This window comes from Vulpes vulpes, chromosome 14 (genome assembly GCF_048418805.1).
Source record: "Vulpes vulpes isolate BD-2025 chromosome 14, VulVul3, whole genome shotgun sequence".
NCBI classification, from domain to species: Eukaryota; Metazoa; Chordata; class Mammalia; order Carnivora; family Canidae; genus Vulpes; species Vulpes vulpes.
In genome coordinates this window covers 80066937-80085743 of record NC_132793.1, presented here as the reverse complement: position 1 = coordinate 80085743, position 18807 = coordinate 80066937, and the positions used below count along the sequence as shown (strand labels likewise).

Genomic DNA, 18807 nt, shown 5'->3' with positions numbered 1-18807 from the left:
AGTCCAACGTGGGACTCGATCCCGGGTCTTTAGGATCACGCTCTGGGCTGAAGGCAGCGCTAAACTGCTGGGCCACCGGGGCTGCCCTTGTTGAGGACTTTTGCATCTATGTTCAGAGATATTGGCCTGTAGCTCCTCTTTTTTGTGGTGTTTTTATCTAGTTTGGGTATCAAGGTGCCTCTAGCCTCATAGAATGAATTTGGAAGCTTTCTCTATTTTTTAGAAGAGTTTGAGAAGAACAGATATTAACTCTTCTTTAAATGTTTGGCAAAATTCACCTGTGAAGCTGTTCCTGGACTTAGGGTTTTCTGGTTACTGATTCAATTGCATTGCTGGTAACTGGTCTATTTAAATTTTCTATTTATTTCTGCTTAAGGTATGGGAAGTTAAATGTTTCTAGGAATTTATTCATTTCTTCAAGCTTGCCCAATTTGTTGGCATATAATTTTTCATAATATTTTCTTATACTTGTTTGTATTTTTGTGGTCTCTCCTCTCATATCTGATTTTATTTGAGTCCTTCCTCTCTTCTTTTTTAAATGAGTCCAGCTAACAGTTTATCAACTTTGTGGATTTTTTCTCAAAAAACCGGCTCCTGGGATGCCTAGGTGGCTCAGCGGTTGAGCATCTGCCTTCAACTCAGGGAGTGATCGTGGGATCTGGGATGATCGAGTCCTGCATCGAGTTCCCTGTGGAGAGCCTGCTTTCCCTCTGCCTAGGTCTCTGCCTCTCATGAATAAATAAATAAATCTCTAAACACACACACACACACACACACACACACACACAGCTCCTGGTTTCATTGATCCGTTCCATTGTTTTGTTTTGGGTTTTTTTAGGTTCTATGTCATTCATTTCTGCTATAATATTACTTCCTTCTGCTGGCTTTGGATTTTGTAGCTGCTCTTTCTCTGGCTCCTTTAGACCTAAGGGTAGGTTGTTTGAGATTGTTCTTGCTTCTTGAGGTAAGCCTACATTGCTATATACTTCCCTCTCAGACCACTTTTTTGCATCCCAAACACTCTGGACCACTGTGTTTTCATTTTTATTTGTCACTATGTAATTTTTTATTTCTTTTTTGATTCCTTGGTTGACCCATTTATTGTTTAGTATCATGTTATTTGTGGTCTTTCCAGATTTTCTCTTCTGGTTGACTCCTAGTTTCATAGTATTGTGGTCAGAAAAGACGCATGGCATGACTTCAATCTTTTATAATTTGTTGAGATTTGTTTTATGGGCATTTAATGTGTGATCTATTCTGGAGCACTTGAAAACAATGTGTATTCTGCTGTTTTAGGATGGATGTTCTGAATATATGTTAAATCCAACTAGTCTATTGTGTTATTCAAAGCCACTGTGTCCTTGTTGATTTTCTCTTTGAATGTCGTTCATTGATGTAAGTGGGGTGTTAAAGGTCCCTACCATTACAGTATTACTGCTGCTTTCTCACTTTACATTTGTTATTAACTGCTTTATGTATTTAGGTACTTTCATGTTGGGTACATAATCATTTTCAATTGTTTTATCTTCTGATTGTTTTCTTTGTGATTATACAGTGTCCTTCTTTGTATGTTGTTATAGTCTTTGTTTTGTCCAATATAAAATCTGTTTTGTCCAATATAAATATTGCTACCCTAGCTTTACCTTTACATTCATTTGCATAATGTTTCTCCATCCCCTCACTTTCAATCTGCAGGTGTCTTTAGGTCTGAAATGAGTCTCCTGTAGCAGCATATAGATAGGTCTTGTTTTTTCATCAATTCTGTCAATCCATGTCTTCTGCTGGAGAGTTTCTCCATTTACATTCAAATTATTGATAGATACATATTTATTGCCAATTAGTTGTTTTGTACTTATTTTTGTAGTTTATCTCTTTTCCTTTCTTCTCTTGCTCTCTTCTCTCAGTTTGCCAGCTTTCTTTAGTGATATACTTTGATTCATTTCTCTTTATTTTTTGCCTGTTACTGGTTTTTGATTTGTGGTTACCAGTAGGTTTGTACATAACATCTTCTGCACAAACCAGTATATATTAAGTTGATGGTTTCTTAAGTCTGAACCCATTCTTTACTTGTCTTCCCCCACATTTTAGGTATATGGTGTCATACTTTACACCCTTTTATTTTGTATATCCCTTGACTTTTACAGATATGTTTATTTTTACTGCTTTTGCACTTCCTATTTTTCTTACTCTTACTTATGGTTTTTCCTTTCCACTCAAAGAGTCCCCTTGAACATTTCTTGTAGGGCTGGTGTAGTCATGAATTCCTTTAATTTGTGTTTGTATGAGAAACTTTTTATCTCTCCTATTTTGAATGATAGCCTTACTGGACAGGGTATTCTTGGCTGGTTTTTTCCTTTCAGTATGTTGAACAGGTATATCATGCCACTCCCTTTCTGGTCTGCAAACTTTCTGCTGAAGAATCTACTGATAGTTTTATCAGGTTTCCCTGCATATAATGGTTTTCTCTTTCTGATTTTAAAATTCTCTGTCACTACTTTTTGCTATTTTAAGTAGTATGTGTCTTGGTGTGGACCTCTTTGGCTTGATTGTGTTGGTGGCTCTCTGTGCCTCCTGGATCTGGACTTTTGTTTCCCCAGATTTGTGAAGTGTTCATCTATTATTTCTTCAAATAAATTTTCTGCCCCCTTTTCTCTCCCTTCTTCGGGGATCCCTATAATGTGAATGTTATACTTGATCATGTTGCTGAGTTCCCTATGTCTATTCTCATTTTGCATAATCCTTTCCCTCTTACCTGCTTAGCTTGACTACTTTCTAATACTTTGTTCTCCAGGTCACTGATTGATTCTTCTGCTTCCTCTAGCCTACTATTTATTTCATCTAGTGCATTTTATTTTCTTAAAAGATTCATGAGAGACAGAGAGAGAGAGAGAGAGGCAGAGACACAGGCAGGAGAAGCAGGCTCCATGCAGGGAGCCCGACATCCTGGGCTGAAGGTGGCGCTAAACCGCTAAGCCACCCAGGCTGCCCATCTAGTGTACTTTAATTTCATTTATTGTGTACTTCATCTCTGATTGGTTCTTTGTTGTTGTTATTGTTGTTGTAAAGGGTCTCACTCTTGTCTTCTACTCTTTTTTTCAAGCCCAATGAGTATCTTTATGATAATTACTCTAAATTCTCTATCAGGCATATTACTGATCTCCAATTGCTTAAGTCTCTTGTGATTTTTGTCCTGGTCTTTCATTTGGGACACATTCCTCTCTCTCCTCATTTTCTTTAACTCTCTGTTTCTATATGTTGGGAAAATCAGCTATGTCTCCTGCTCGACAGTAGTGGCCTTATGAAGAAGAGGTCACCACCATGCAGTGTCCCCTGTTCACCAGAACCTAGCACTTCAGGGGTGTCTCCTATATGTGTTATGCATGCCCTGCTATTGTGGCTAGGATGCTTTTTCCTTAGTCTAGCTGTCTGCAGTGGCTCTCTTTGCCTGCTGTGGCCAGCGCTTGGTCCCTGTGGTGTTAGTAGGCCAGTCTCGTGCCACCTACAGCTTGAGCTAAGTTGGACTAGGTATTTGCCAGAGATGTGGTAGCACCAAACTACACTGTGCTTTCCCTGAGCTTTCACTTGTGGGCAAGGCTTGCAGCCAGCCCAGCTGTCTGCCCCCAGCCCATTACTGGGCCCTCTGACTGGTGTGTGTGGTTTTCTTTCCCTCTCTCCAGGGTAAGAGTCACTTTAAAGTGGTGCTGGTCCCTGTTGAGGTGCTCTCACACTGCCAGGCCTGTAGTACCACTCTAGATGGGCTCTGGCCAAGAGTGCATTGGGAGACAGAGCTACAATGGTGAGAAGTGGGAGCCATGTATGACAGTGTTAGCAAGGTTTGCACAGCACCAATCCTCTGCAAGAGAGTTCCTGCTGTGCCAGGATTGAAGCAGACCTGTCTGGAGAGTGCAGATCCGCTGCAGCACAGCACACGGGAGCAGGGCAGCAGTGTTAGCAAGTCAGGTAGTCAGTGTCAGCATGGTACTGTTTACTGTAGGTGACCATGTGTTCACGCTGGGGGGCAGGGGTTGGAAATGGTGCCTGATGGCTCCTTTGTTCCCGGAGAAGTCTCCCAAGGATCTCTGTCCCTCCAGGACACACTCAAAGATGAGCAAATGACTATTTCAGTTGACCCAGGTGTTTTTCAAACTGCTGCTTCTATGTTATACCTCCATGAGGCTGTTGTACCAGAGATACTGCTAAATATCCTACAGTTCATAGGACAATTCATCACAACAAATAATTATCTGGTCCAAACTGGGGATAGTGCTGCGACTGAGAAACCCTGATCTAGCTTAAGTTGATATGAAATCATGGAGGTCTACCCCGACACCTTGCCTCCTATATGAGACTCCCACTTTCTTCTGTTATTAAAAACTTATGAAAAAAGTCCTCTTCATGAAGAGATAGACAGAAAAAACAAGTAACATTTACTGTGTACATTTTATGTGCTGGTGATGTCTGAAGCCCTTTGCACATGTTAGCTCAAACTTTCCAACCACCCCGTGACAAAGTCCCATTAAGAACCCCACTAGAGACACCAAGGCCTAAAGGCCCATCTGACTTCATGATGCTTTCCAGGGTGGGTCACCCAGAGCCTGTAAGCTGAAGCTCCAGCCCACCAGTGGCCTGATGTGGATACCAAGCTTGCAACAGTGACAGCTGCCAGAGTATCCATTACCTGAGGGGTCCCCAGTCTTTCAATCAGAGGGACAAGATGAAGCGGGGCGTACTTTGATTCTAGTCTTTTCATTTTGGCATCAAGTCTCTCTCCCTCTGCAGTGGAAAAAATATTTTAATTTCTGTTCCTCTGTAAAAAAAAACAACTGCCAAAGTTTCATTTTGTCAAAGAAACAAATGAAAGATTTCTTAGATGAACATTATACAGATTCTCTCTGAACACTACAGAGCTGGCTTGATATTTTAATTCAAAATGACTGAACTGATTTTCTGTTCAATATTCTTTTTTTAAAACATGAAAATACCAAATGTAATCAAAATCAGAGAAGAGTACAAAACCCTCTGTACCCATTTGCTGCACGAGTATCAATTCATGACACTCTTGTTTCATAGATGTTGAGTATTTATGGGACAGCATGAGAGCTATTTTTTTTTTATGAGAGCTATTTTGAAGCACATCCAAGACATATCATTTCAGCCTTTACTATTTCAATTATTCAATATTAATTTAATCATGTTACATTACCAATTACCTCCAGTTATGAATGAACAGGCACCAAACTCAAACAAAACTGGCACTAAATTCTCTGGTCAGAAGGACGAAGTGTCACCACTGCAAAGGGCAGTCTAAACTCCCTGGTCAGAGACTCACCTTTCACATGGACTCTCGGCAAGATGTTCTGAAATGGAGCTGCATGCAACAGGTCACACACTTCTTCTAAAGACTAGAGCAAAAGAAAAGAAGGTTGCATTTGGAAGTTTACCTCATCACAAAGACAAACAGATAAGTATGGTGCTAAAAACAAGATCTTTGCCATTTAGTGTAAAATAAATATTCTAAGCAGCACTGTGCAGTAGAACTCTCTGGGATGATGGAAATATTCTCTGTTTGTGCTACACACTGTAGTTACCAACCACATGTGGGTAGTACACCTGAAGAACTGATCTTTAAATTGTATGTAAATCCAGACATGAGTAAAAACCAGCACTGAATATTGCTTTTGGATTGTAACACCTCTAAAGAGGTAATAGGGGCAGCCCCCGTGGCTCAGCAGTTTAGCGCCACCTTCAGCCCAGGGCCTGATCCTCGAGACCTGGGACTGAGTCCCGCATCGGGCACTCTGCATGGAGCCTGCTTCTCCCTCTGCCTGTGTCTCTGCCTCTCTCTCTCTCTCTCTCTCTCTCTCTCTCATTAGTAAATAAATAAAATCTTAAAAAACAAAAAAATAAAGAGGTAATAAAAACCCTACAGAAGATCCATTCTCCAGAATATTGCAGTATAGAGGGAAAGTTTACCCTCCAATATCAAGGGGTTGCAGAACTCCTAAAAACTTACCATAAACCCAAAGAACAAGGCATTTTTCCAGATTCTAAGGGCCCTGAACAACAGAGAAGGGCCCTAAAGATTGGTGTGCTCACCAGAAGATGTGAATAAGCTCTCTTTCAGGCCTCCTACGTTATGCCCATCTTGAAATCTTGTAATTCCACAGTAATAATACAAATTACTAAAAGAAACTGTTTTCAGAAAGTTAAGATATAGATCAATTGGTGATATTTTCCCTTCTGAGAATCTCCCCAGATGGTGGCACTGAGTGTTAAGCTAAGACCAAGAGAAAGAGAGGACACTTTGTACTTATTGAGTGTCCTATTATCAACTAACATAAATCTAGTGCACCTGTTCTACTAGGACACTCCAGAAGCAGACTGACCCCTCTATACCCTGTCTTCCATTCCTGAGGCCAGCAGCAAAGCATGAGCTCCTCATGCAGAATATATGTATATGAATATATGAAACCTCCTCTGGGCTACTGTACCCAGGACCCGTTCCCCTCGGCTTTCTATTCGAGGTGAAGATGTTGGGGGAGGAGAGAGAAACAAGATTAAAAAAGGGACAGGATCAGATGATCCTGTGCTACGTAAACACATAAAAGACGGCAATGTCAATGGAATACTATTGCAGCTACAAAAAGGGTAAGAAATGTCACCATTTCCTAATGTAGAATGATCTCCAGACCTACTTACTGTTGAGTGAAAAAAGTAACACGGAGAGTAGTAAATGGCCGGCCTGAACCAACAGAGTGTAGGGGGGCAGCTGGAAGGTGGCTGACTGCAAGAAAGTGGTCAGGCCAATGGATGGCAGATGGTAGACTTGGTTAAGGGATGACAGCTGCCACGTAGGAATGCTAAGGGCAGAGTCACACAGAAACAGAGCTCTGCAAGCAGTAAAGGAGCCTGCAGGCCAGCAAAACCACTCAAGAGGGGTGGTTCATCCAGTTGTGCTGCTTCCAGGTGCTATTATCAATGCGCTCAAATTTTTGCTCCCAAACCAAACTAGAAAAATTGAGGATAGCTATAAATCCAGCATTTAAAGCAAATGAGCAATTGACATTATTCTAAAATTAAAAGTTTATTAAATACACACATGCATAAACTAAAAACAAATAACAAACCCCCCCCAAAACTACATAATCAAACTTTCCAGGCTAGGTTCTTTGGGGTTTAAAAAATTTTTAATTTAAATCCAATTTACTTAACATATAGTGTATTATTAGTTTCAGGAGTAGAATGTAGTGATTCATTATTTGCATGTAACACTCAGTACTCATTACATCAAGTGCCCTCCTTAATCCCCATCACCCAGTTATCCCATTATTTCCCTACCCACTTCCCCTCCAGCAACCCTATTTGTTTCCTAAAGTTAAGTGTCTTATGGTTTGTCTCCTTTTCTGTTCATTTTTCCTCCCTTCCCCTCTGTTCATCTGTTTTTTCTTAAATTCCACGAGTGAAACCATCTGATATTTATTTTTCTCTGACTGACATGGCTTAGCATTAATACCCTCAGTTCCATCTATGTTGTTGCAAATGGCAAGATTTCATGGTTTTTGATGGCTGAGTAGTATTTCAGAGTGTGTGTGTGTATGTTTGTGTCTGTGTACATATAATAGTGGGAACTTACTCAAATATTAAAATGTATTTTTTACCACTTTCATCAGAGAGACCAAAATAAGCATCAAGAAGAGATCAGTGTCTGGATTCTTCAAACCTGTCCCTGAGTTTGATGGGATTTGGGCATAACCATCTGAGACAGAGTAGAACAGCCATGCCATCTTCCACCTTGGAGAATTTCACTTGGTGAAACTATGGGAAATACCACCTCCAACTTCCAGAAGGACAAAAGCAACACCACCAAATTCCAATCTCAGGCCAGACCTGGGAGTAGACCTGCCCAACACAGAAAGGGTGGCTTTTCAACACTTGCACAAGTGCACTAACACGGGAATCCAGAGAAGGGAGAAGCAAAGGGGTGATAATGAGCAGAAGGGGTGAGGAGGGGCGGTGACACACATCCCTGCAGGGCAGGGCCACTGTGTCCACAAGACAGCCATGCATGGTGCTCAGTATGTCCCAGGCAAGGGGTCCCGGCATCTGTTGTATTCGACTAAGATATAGATGCTCTTTTTTTTCATTGTTTCAGAAATATTCATATGCTCATAAGCCAAAGTCTGTTTTCAAATCAACTGACAACTATTTATAACATTTTTTCCTGTGTGCCCAGTACTGTGCTTGCAGGAGCTAAGCACAAGAGTATATACTTAAGACACAAGCCTGATCTCAGAAGGGAGGAGACAAGGGGGATCTGTGTCAACTGGGCACTAGAGACCCAGCACTCACCAGGCCCCTGAGGCCTACAGGATCCCTCCACTATTGAGGCACCAATCCCCAATGGATTGTAGTGAGGTTAAGAGTGCTGAACAACTGTAACAAGGGATTTCCTTGTCGTGAGAGATATGCACAACAGGCATAATTTAAAAATCTAGGCAGCAAAGATCACCTTGGTTTCAGATTTCTCTTTTCCTAAGTTTGTTTGTTTGTTTGTTTCTTTTTAAATATTTTATTTATTTATTCATGAGTGACAGAGAGAGAGAGAGGCAGAGACAGAGGCAGAGGGAGAAGCAGGCTCCACGGAGGGAGCCCGATGTGGGACTCGATCCCGGAACTCCGGGATCATGCCCTGGGCCGAAGGCAGCTGCTCAACCACTGAAACACCCAGGGATCCCTCTTTTCCTAAGTTTCTAATACAGCATCACACTCCATCCAAAAGTCAATGCGTGTCCAATTGTTGCCCTGATGGTGGGTCTAGTCTGTTCCTTTGAACTGACAAGAGATGAGTTCTGCCCTTCCAGTATCAAACCCCTATGGTTCTATAATTCTTTATGTCTATACAAGGCCTTTTGATATCTTCTTTTTTGTAAGGAAGAAAAGCTTTTGATAGTTTATCTTATTTCCTTAAAGCACAGGTAGCCCAGAGGAAAAATCAGCCTAATGGTTCCCTGCCACTAAATCAATTCCATTAAGGCAGTCTTCCCTCAGCAAAACTTGGGGCTCCCTGCCATAACCCAAAGCCAGAGATTAATGGCACCTTCAGACTTAGACACATGTGGACAAGAATGCACTTTATGTTGGTGTTCAGGCAAAATGACACATGAAGGGAATCTTCCTATATTAAATATTTAAAATTCATGGTAAGAGATTATGATTTTAAGTCATCCTTTCTAGGGCACCTGGGTGGCTTAGTCAGTTAAGTGTCTGCCTTCAGCTCAGGTCATAATCCTGGGGTCTGGGATTATGTTGGGCCCCATGTTGGGCTCCCTGCTCAGCGGGGAGTCTGCTTCTCCCTCTCCCTCTGTTCCTCCCTCCACCCCACTTGTACTCTATTGGTCTCTAAATAAATAAAATCCTAAAAAAAGAAATTAAGTAATTCTTCCTAACTTATTTGGTTGTTAAAAATTCACAAATATTGGGGTGCATGGGTGGTTCAGTTGGTTAAGCATCTAACTCTTGATTTTTTTGTTTTTTCTAACTCTTGATTTTGACTTAGATCATGATCTCAGGGTCATGGGATTGAGCCCTGTGTCAGGCTCCACTCAGCAGGGAGTCTGCTTCTCTCTCTCTCTGCTCCTCCCCCTAGTCACACGCACTCCCTCTAAAATAAATAAATCTTTAAAAAAAAAATTCACAGATATTCCAGTAGAAGATTCAGTTTTCCCTAACATGTTCTTGGAGCAAGGCTGCCCTGGATGTCAGCTGCTTGCTACCTCCAAGGCCAGCCTGCCTGCTCTTTGCAGAACTGCCCAGCCAACTTGGTGACTCTGGTGGGTCCTCTACCTCAAGCTGTCACTCCTGCTGTGTGAAAGGGTGGCACTAGGAGTCCATGCTGACTTTCAGATGGCCTATGGTTCCTTTTTTTGTCACCACATGGAAAGAGTCTATTCAGGAACACAGCAACAGAGGGGAAAGTCAGAAGACACACGTCCTGATAGGAGGCCATCAGCTCCCAGATGTATCCACATCCAACCTTGGACTATCTGACAATATATATATATATATATATATATATATATATATATATATATATATATATATATATATATTTTTTTTTTTTTTTAATTGGGTGAAGGAGGTCGATCCAGTGGCTCAGCCCCTAGAGGCATGGCAGTCTGAATGCTATGTCCTGAAGTGCATATGGGTACCATGGTCCCAGTCACTGCAAGACATGATCCTGCCCTTGCCAAGCTCCCAGGGTCCTGAAGACAAGAGACTGCTTTAAGAAACAACATAGCAAAAGATCTCCCCAAATACGCCTAGAGCTGCAACCAATTAACACTGAAATGTCAGTATGCTTTTTCAATATATTTGGCAAGCTGATATTTTCAGAGCAGAGCAAAGATATATGAAGAGGCAACATACCCTCGAAGAAGAATATGGTAAGGGAACATGTCCTGCAAAGTAGCAAGATTTAAGTTAGAGGTATAATGAATAAGACAATGTGTAGTTATGCCATAGATAGACATATGACCAATGGGTCATGGCAGAAAACCTGGATGTTGACCAGTGAATCCACAGAAAGCTGGCAGATAACAGGGTGACACTACAGATTATCAAGGAAAGGAGGGGTCCTTCAGCCACTGGAGGAGGGACAACTGATTAACCCCGTGGAGAAAAAAAGAAACATCTACTTCCACATCACAGACAAAAAAAAAACAAAAAACAAAAACAAAACAACAATTCCAGAAGAATTATGAACTTAAATGTAAAAAGCAACACTTAAAACCTTCAGATGAAAATATAAATCTTTATAACTCTTAGGTAGAAAGGAACTTCTTTAAAAACATACAAAAAGTGCTGACTATACCAAAAAAGAGACTACGCTCAAGAATATCAGTGTGTGTGTGTGTGTGTGTGTGTGTGTGTGTATATATATATATATATATATAAAGTCACCACTATCTGAGTGAAAAGACGAACCACAAACAGGGAGAAGTCTATGTAATATGTGTAACACACAAAGGATATACAAAGAACTTCCATAAATAAGCTGTAGAAGAATGGGCACAAGACACAGTGGAGGATTTAACAGAACAGGAAGAGCAAGCAACAAATGAAGCTGCCCACCTCTTTAGTCACAGAGAGAAGACCTGAGTAAGGCCACAAGAGATTCTGTTACAGTCACTAGGTTTTCCAATTCCAAACAGTCAGTTTTTGTGAGGGGACTGAGGAACAGCTCAATACCACAAGGAGCCAATCAGTGGAGAGAACAGGTGTCCCCTGGTGCAATTTCTCAGTATTGCTAAGCTTCTGGCATCTGCTTTATTATGCTGTCCACTGCAATAGTCATGGGACATTGTAGATTTTTAAACATAACATCATTAAAATTCTACAAACTTTAAAAATCAGTTTTTCAGTAACACTGAGCTACACTGTAAGTGCTCAACAGTCTCAGATACAGAACTTTCCATCATGCAAACAGCTCTCCCGGGCAGCAGAGCTTTATACCTTACATATATGTCACATGTTTGTTTAGACGTATTAAAAACAACATAATAAAACATTCCACAGCACTCACATAGTAAAACATTCTTAAATGATGAACTACATTGTTCTGTTTTCCAGGTACAGGAGACAAATTCAATTAAATTGTATGCAGTGTCTCTCTCTCTCTCTTTCTCTCTCTCTCTCTCACACACACACTGGTGCTTTATAATACCTACTCCCTTTACCCCCATTAAATCAGATCTCTAGGGATCCCTGGGTGGCGCAGCGGTTTGGGGCCTGCCTTTGGCCCAGGGCGCGATCCTGGAGATCCGGGATCGAATCCCACGTCAGGCTCCCGGTGCATGGAGCCTGCTTCTTCCTCCGCCTGTGTCTCTGCCTCTCTCTCTCTCTCTGTGACTATCATAAATAAATTTAAAAAAATTAAAAAAAAAAAATCAGATCTCTAAAAAATACCTTTTCCTGTCACCTATGGGGAATCCATGGCCTGGGGCTTGTATGGGCTAGGCACTCACCAGGCTCTGCTCAATGAGCAAGCAGAAGAGGACGGCATTGCCCACTTCCCGCAGGTTCTGGAAGCACACTGTCTTCAGCTCTGCATACTCAACAATGTCCTTCAGCTGGTGGTGGAAGAACTCTAGGATACCTATGGTAACAGAGAGCGAATGGGGAGACTGGGGAGGGTGGGGGCACAGCCTGGGGTCTGTGGCTCGGGGCACTTGTGCTGGCCAGGAAACATCCTCTGATGCTGCCATTGTGCCTGCTACGGAGATGGTCACATGTCCCCCAAACCCAACCTCTTTCTTGCAACAGTAGTCTGTGCATCACCTGGGCCTTGGGCCTCAGCTCCAAAGCTTCTCTCTCAACCCTGTATCTTCTGAGGAGGTGTCACATTGCAAGAATAAAGGAGAAACACCACACCATCATCTCCAGCAGAAACAGAAATGGTTTTGAGAAAATTCAGCATCCCTTCATAGGTATAAAAGGGAACATACTTAATCTGAACATCTACAAAGAACCTGCAGCTAATGTCATTCTCAGTGGTAAAACCTACATACTTTCTCCCTGAGCTCCAGAGCAAGACAACACATTTTAATCACTGTCCTGGAGATCCTGCACATTGTGATAAGGCACAAAAGACCAGGCCTAAGAATTGGAAAGAAGGTTAATATTTAATCTATACATTCAAATGCTGACCCAGCCAAAAATCCACAAGCTGATACTAGAATTTATTTGGTCATGCAGAAGAACTAGAATAGCCAAAATAACTGTAAGAAGAACAAAGTTAGAGATATAACAGGTTTCAAATTCCTCATCCCAACATGTCAGGTCCCAACAGCCATTTGGCAAGGATCCCCAGGGCAGTTGGACCTGGCAGCTCAGCGCCCTGCCTCTCCCCAGTTGGTGATCTTCAAGGTCCCAGTGCTGTACAATAGTCAGGGCCTCACAATGTCAGAGCCCCATCACCCATCGGTGACTAATAGGTACTGCCTCCCTGCCACCAGCACACTTCCCACACGCTTGCTCCCAGTTGAAAGGCGGTTTGTTCATTCTACCGGAAATAATCAGACTCTAATTAGGTGCCCTGCATCCTCCCACCCAAGGAAAGCAGATCCTATCCTTTTCAGTAAAGTCTGAATTGTTTGATGCACTGTAGTTTGAACACTTATGCTGTCTCCTCCATGCTTCACCCCCAGGAGGGGCCGCACTCACCAGGGGAGCCATACTCATGCCGAGGCAGGCGGCAGATCTTAGGCATCACCTCCATCAGTGTCTTCACGTACTGCAGGATTGTGCCTTGTAGCTGCAGGAGAGACAGGCTGCATTAACCACTGGCCGCCACCACCCCAGAGGTTGTGAGTGGTGTATGGGGCTTTTAAAAAGGAGTCTGTTAGTAAAATACATGGCAACGAGCAGGACTGAGAATCACTTCCACAGGGAAAGGAAATCCGATCCACAGAAATAAAAGGTCTACCAGGGTAGGGTGACTTTATAAGACCAACCAAATTTACGTTCTCAAACACAATCCCCTTTCAGGAGGCAAGTGATCTCAAGTGTGACAGTAGGACGGTGAGGACCTGCTCTAGTTGCATCCAACTTTGGCCAACACAGAGGCTCTGGGAAACAACATCCGCATGGGGTGGTTTCTGTATTCCTCGTATGGACTTGATGAGGCTCCAACACTGGGCTCGGCATGTGCCAAACACCTTCCAAGTTATGTATTTTGGGGCAAAGGCTGTAGCTGGGGTCCTAGCAGAGACTGAGTGGGTTATGCAGTCATGGCTGTGTCAAAAGATCCAACTTTTATATATCCTAATTGATTTTTGATCCAAAAAGGTTGTATAATTTGTCAACTTCTTAGAATTCTGTCACCTTTTGCTTTGCATTATTAATGATCATACCATCTCCTTGATGGATTGCCACTTTAATTATTGTGGCCATAAATTCAGCTTCAAGTACAGAAATGCCCTGAAAGTCTATATTTGGCAATAAAGAATCCTAAAGAAATGGGCACAGTCACAGAAAGATGATTAAAATCGGGGCGCCTACATGGCTCAGTGAAGCGTCTGCCTTTGGCTCAGGTCATGATCTTGGGGTCCTGGGATAGAGCCCCGCATCAGGCTCCCTGTTCTGTGCGGAGTCTACTTCTCCCTCTCCCTCTGTCCCTCCCCCTGTTCATGCATTCTCTCAAATAAAACCTTTTTTTAAAAAAATGATGAAAGTAATGGAAACAGATTAAAGATTAAGATTTTATGAAGTTCTTTCTTAGTTAACAGAAATAACACAGAAAACTAAATCTATGATAGCGTACAAATACCATTTTCTCACTTTTTCTTTTTCCAAAAGGACTTAATTAACTAAAAGACTTCGGCACATTAACTTCTGACCTCAATCTGAAGTTACACAGATGAGTGTCTGAATCCTTTATTCACAGTTTAACCCCTGGTACTCGGAAAAGGGGCACACACCATCAGCCCTGCAGGGGGACCAGCCATCCCTGGGTAACAGGAATCTCTGAACAACAGTAGGACCACTGCCTCTCAGCGGAGCCCATCTGCCCCTTGCTGCAGCCCTGCCAGAGACAGCTCAGAACTCCTCATGGACAACACACTCTCCTCTGTTTCCCCCAGTGTAAGTGTTTCTTGGAGATCTGTGTTTTAAGAAACCTCTTATTTCACAAACAGAAACAGGAGTGTTTGTACAACTGTCCCCTCCCAGATGCTCGCCAGCTGAAACATGGTCTCTCCCAAATGGCTTCATGTCTCTCTTGAGCAACAAGCAATAGCAGTGGTCCTCTATAAAAGGAGGTGGGGAAGATTATGTCTGCATATAAAGGCCACATCTTCTTATAAAGCAAGCTGTATTTTGATACTTGTCTCTGAATAGGTAAAATAACAGGGACCAGGCTTTACCACCCCAGTGAATTCAAGGCTGTGCAATTTATTTGGTCTTATTCCTGTTCCTGGCACAGAAATCCTAAAACCTTTCAAATTATCCAAAGAGACTTTAAAGGTGTCTCTTGTTAATGAGGTGACTTTTGGAAAGCACTCACCAATAGGGGCTGGTGGCCAGGAGAACCAACCCCATGGTTAGATTTGGGACTTTCAGTCCTACCCCCAGACTGCTGGGGATAGGGAAGGGGCTGAGGTTCATTTAGTCACCAAAGACCAATGATTTAATCAATCCTGCCTATGTATTAAAAACCTAATAGGGTGGAGTTTGGGGAACCAGAACAGTTCCATTGGTCACTGTCTCATGCCCCAAAGAGCACGAGAACAGAAGCTCTTTTCTTCAGGACCTTGATCTATGTATTGATTCATCTGGCTGTTGATTTGTATCCTTTGTAATAAACTGGTAATCTATTGAGTAGTTCCCTGAATTTTGTGAGTTGCCCTAGCAGATTGCTAGGAGGGGGCTGCAGAAACCTCTGATTTATAGCCAGTGGGTCCAGAGGTACAAGTGACAAATTACACTTGATATTGAGTGGGAGGGTGGGTGTGGGGAAGCCTTGTGGGTCAGAGCCCTTAAACTGTGGGATCTGATGATATCTCCAGGTACACAGTGTTAGAATGGAGTGGATTGTACAACACTCAGTTCGTATCCCAGAATTGCTCAGTGGAGTGGCTGAATATTTTATTTCCCTCCCACATTTGAGTTGAGTAGAGAACCCTAGACCACGTAAAGGAAGCACACTGAGGGAAACATACCAGGCTCTTCACAACCTTCAGCAGCTCCTCCATGACCACTGCAATGCCCTGGTAGCCGAGCAGCCGACAGATGACCTGGAAGTGCGGAGGCCCAACAAAGTTCCGGTAGCTGCCATAAATGCTAGAGTAGGCCAAGTTCAAAGCCTGGGGGATAAAGAATGTTAAGTGCCTGATGAAATCTTCAGAGTTTTCAACGTGGTTACTATGCATACAAGACTTGGTGCATACAATGCACCAAATATGCATTCAATATACAGTGCCCTTAGGTGGAGAATCCCAGAGAATTTGTTAGACTGCCTTTACTAGTATTTGTGTCTTCAACAAAAAGAAATGACAAGCAAGTTTAGTGAAAGGGATTATAGGGAAAAGGAGGGAAAATGAGTGGGAAAAATTAGAGAGGGAGACAAACCATGAAGGACTCCTAACTCTGGGAAATAAACAAGGGGTAGTGGAAGGGGAGGTAGGCGGGGGGGGGGGGGGGGGGGGGCGGGGGGGGATGGAGTGACTGGGTGATGGGCACTGAGGGGGGGCACTTGATAGGATGAGCACTGGGTGTTATACCGTATGTTGGCAAACTGAACTCCAATTAAAAAAATAATAATAAAAAAAATTCCAAGTAAAAAAAAAAGTTTGTTAGAAAAAATAAGACAAATTTCAAAGATTTATCAAACTGCCAGTTCTACAGAAGCCATTTTGAGGTCCTGGAATGAGAAATAAACACATCTTCAACTGTTGCCTCCTCAGAGTTGCTCCCAGTCTCCTAGGGGAGACATCTGAAGACAGACACTGACGGAGCAGTGAGAACTGTCTTCTCAGGGACACACTGGGAGCTGGGGACAGCAGCCCCCACCAGATGATTAGGTGGCAATGTTATGAGGGTGGCCTCCTATAGGAGGGGACCTCCAATCTTGTCTAAGGACATGGATGCACCCAGCAGGGAGACTCCGAACAGGCATTCAGTGTGTGTTTTCCTATGAGCGCTTGTCAGCTGCATCCCATAAATTCTGATATATTTGCATTTCATTTAGTTAGGTGTCTTTAAAAAAAATTTCCCTTCAGACTTCATCTTGATCCATGGGTCATGCAGGAATGTTTAAATTTCGAAGTCTCTGGAGATTTTCTTCTCTTCTTTCTGATTTCTAGTTTGAGTCCAGTGTGGTCAGAAAACACACTCTGTATGATCTCAACTCTTTTAATTTTCTTTTTTTTTTTTTTTAAAGATTTTATTTATTTATTCATGAGAGACACAATAAAGTACCTTTATTATTGTACCATGTTTTTTAAATCCACTCTGCCAAACCTCAGTATTTTAACTGTATAAAGACCACTTACATTTAGCAGATTTATATATAACGTAATTATTGTTATCTAAGTAGGGTCTGTTTCAGTCTTCCTGACTTCTTCTGAGTCACTTAAACATTTTCTAGATTCCACTATGCTTGATCAAGTTTCAAGAATATCTAAAAAGGGGCACCTAGGTGGCTCAGTGGTTGAACATCTGCCTTTGGCTCAGGTCGTGATCCCGGGGTCCTGGGATTGAGTTCCATGTTGGGCTCCCCGCAGGGATCCTACTTCTCCCTCTGCCTGTCTCTCTCTCTCTCAATCTCTCTCATGAATAAATAAATAAAATCTTAAAAAACAATCTCTTCACACATCTTTTAGTGGTTGTTCTAGGTCTTATATGTTGTACAAGTTATAACAATCCAATTATCAACATTTTACCACTTTGAAGTGTTATCAAACTCACCTCCACTTAGGTTCCCTGAATCTTCTCCTTGCCCCCTTTGTCACTGTCTTAAATATTTACTCTACATACACCAAAAACCACATCATCAGAAAAGTGACTGAAGAATCAGCACAGCAGGCCTGGATGCTCAGCTCTTGAGTATCTTCAGGAGGCCTGCTTGCAATTCCTGGGAATTCAGCCCTTAGAATGTTACCTACTGATAAGGTTGTCTTCTACCACTGGGGCATTTATTTTTTATTTTTACTTTTTTTAAAAGATTTTATTTATTTATTCATGAGAGAGAGAGAGAGAGAGGCAGAGACACAGACAGAGGGAGAAGCAGGCTCCATGCAGGGAGCCTGACGTGAGACTCGATCCCGGGTCTCCAGGACCAGGCCCTGGGCTGAAGGCGGCACTAAACCACTGAGCTACCCGGGCTGCCCGCACTGGGGCATTTAATTAAGCACGCAGAAAACTTGTTTATATTGGATGTACAAATAGTGATTCATGGGGGCTCCTCTCCTTCTGGATGTATGTTCTAGTGTTTCAAAAGAAAACCATGAAAAAATTAATGAAATCTAATAGTCTCAGGAGCTTGGGAAGATGGTGGAGAAGGAGGACCCTGAGCTCACCCCCATCCTACCTCCAAGATATCATCCACCTCCAAGTTATTAAGATGGAGAGCAATCTGAAGACTGGCAGAAAAATCTCCACAATGAAATATAGGGAAGAAGACATCTGAAATCTTAGGAAGATCAGAAAGGCAGAGTGAAGCTGCCAATGAGAGGAGGGGGATGCACGTTGTAAAGAGGGCAGAGAAATAGACCCTTGCACCAGGAAGCTCACACAGGAAGGACTAATCCCCATAAATTTTGGCTTTAAAAACCAGAGGAGCTGCATCAAAATAAATAAAAGCAGGCCAATACCAAGTCATATTGTAGTTAAATTCGCAAAATATAGTGATAAAGAAAAAATCCTAAAAGCAGAAGACCCATAAGGTTAGCAGCAGATCTCTTCATAGAAATGGCACGCCATGAAGCCTCTGAGTGGCTCAGCAGTTGAGCGGCTGCCTTTGGTTCAGGTCGTAATCCCAGGTCTATCAATAATTACTCTGAATATAAATGGACTAAATGTTCTAATCAAAAGACAAATGCTACCATAATGGATTAAAAAAACACAAGACTCATCTATATGCTACCTACAAGAGACTAATTTTAATTTATTTTAAATTTTTTATTCTTTTTTTTTTTACCAGAGACTCATTTTATTTTTTTTATAATAAATTTATTTTTTATTGGTGTTCAATTTACCAACATAGAGAATAACACCCAGTGCTCATCCTGTCAAGTGCCCCCCTCAGTGCCC

At 42.2% G+C, this 18807-nt stretch overlaps 1 protein-coding gene across 10 annotated transcripts in view; it reads right to left on the bottom strand.

Moving 5' to 3' along the window:
- CYFIP1 (cytoplasmic FMR1 interacting protein 1) overlaps positions 1–18807 on the bottom strand; it is a 111667-nt gene that overhangs the window by 6752 nt on the left and 86108 nt on the right. For all 10 annotated transcript variants that reach the window (XM_072737009.1, XM_072737007.1, XM_072737012.1 and 7 more), the window contains 5 exons: positions 15717–15860; positions 13222–13312; positions 12024–12154; positions 5330–5402; positions 4679–4773 (listed from right to left, as the gene is read on the bottom strand). In XM_072737009.1, coding sequence (XP_072593110.1) covers positions 4679–4773; positions 5330–5402; positions 12024–12154; positions 13222–13312; positions 15717–15860 — 534 coding nt within the window. The remainder of the gene's footprint in view (positions 1–4678; positions 4774–5329; positions 5403–12023; positions 12155–13221; positions 13313–15716; positions 15861–18807) is intronic.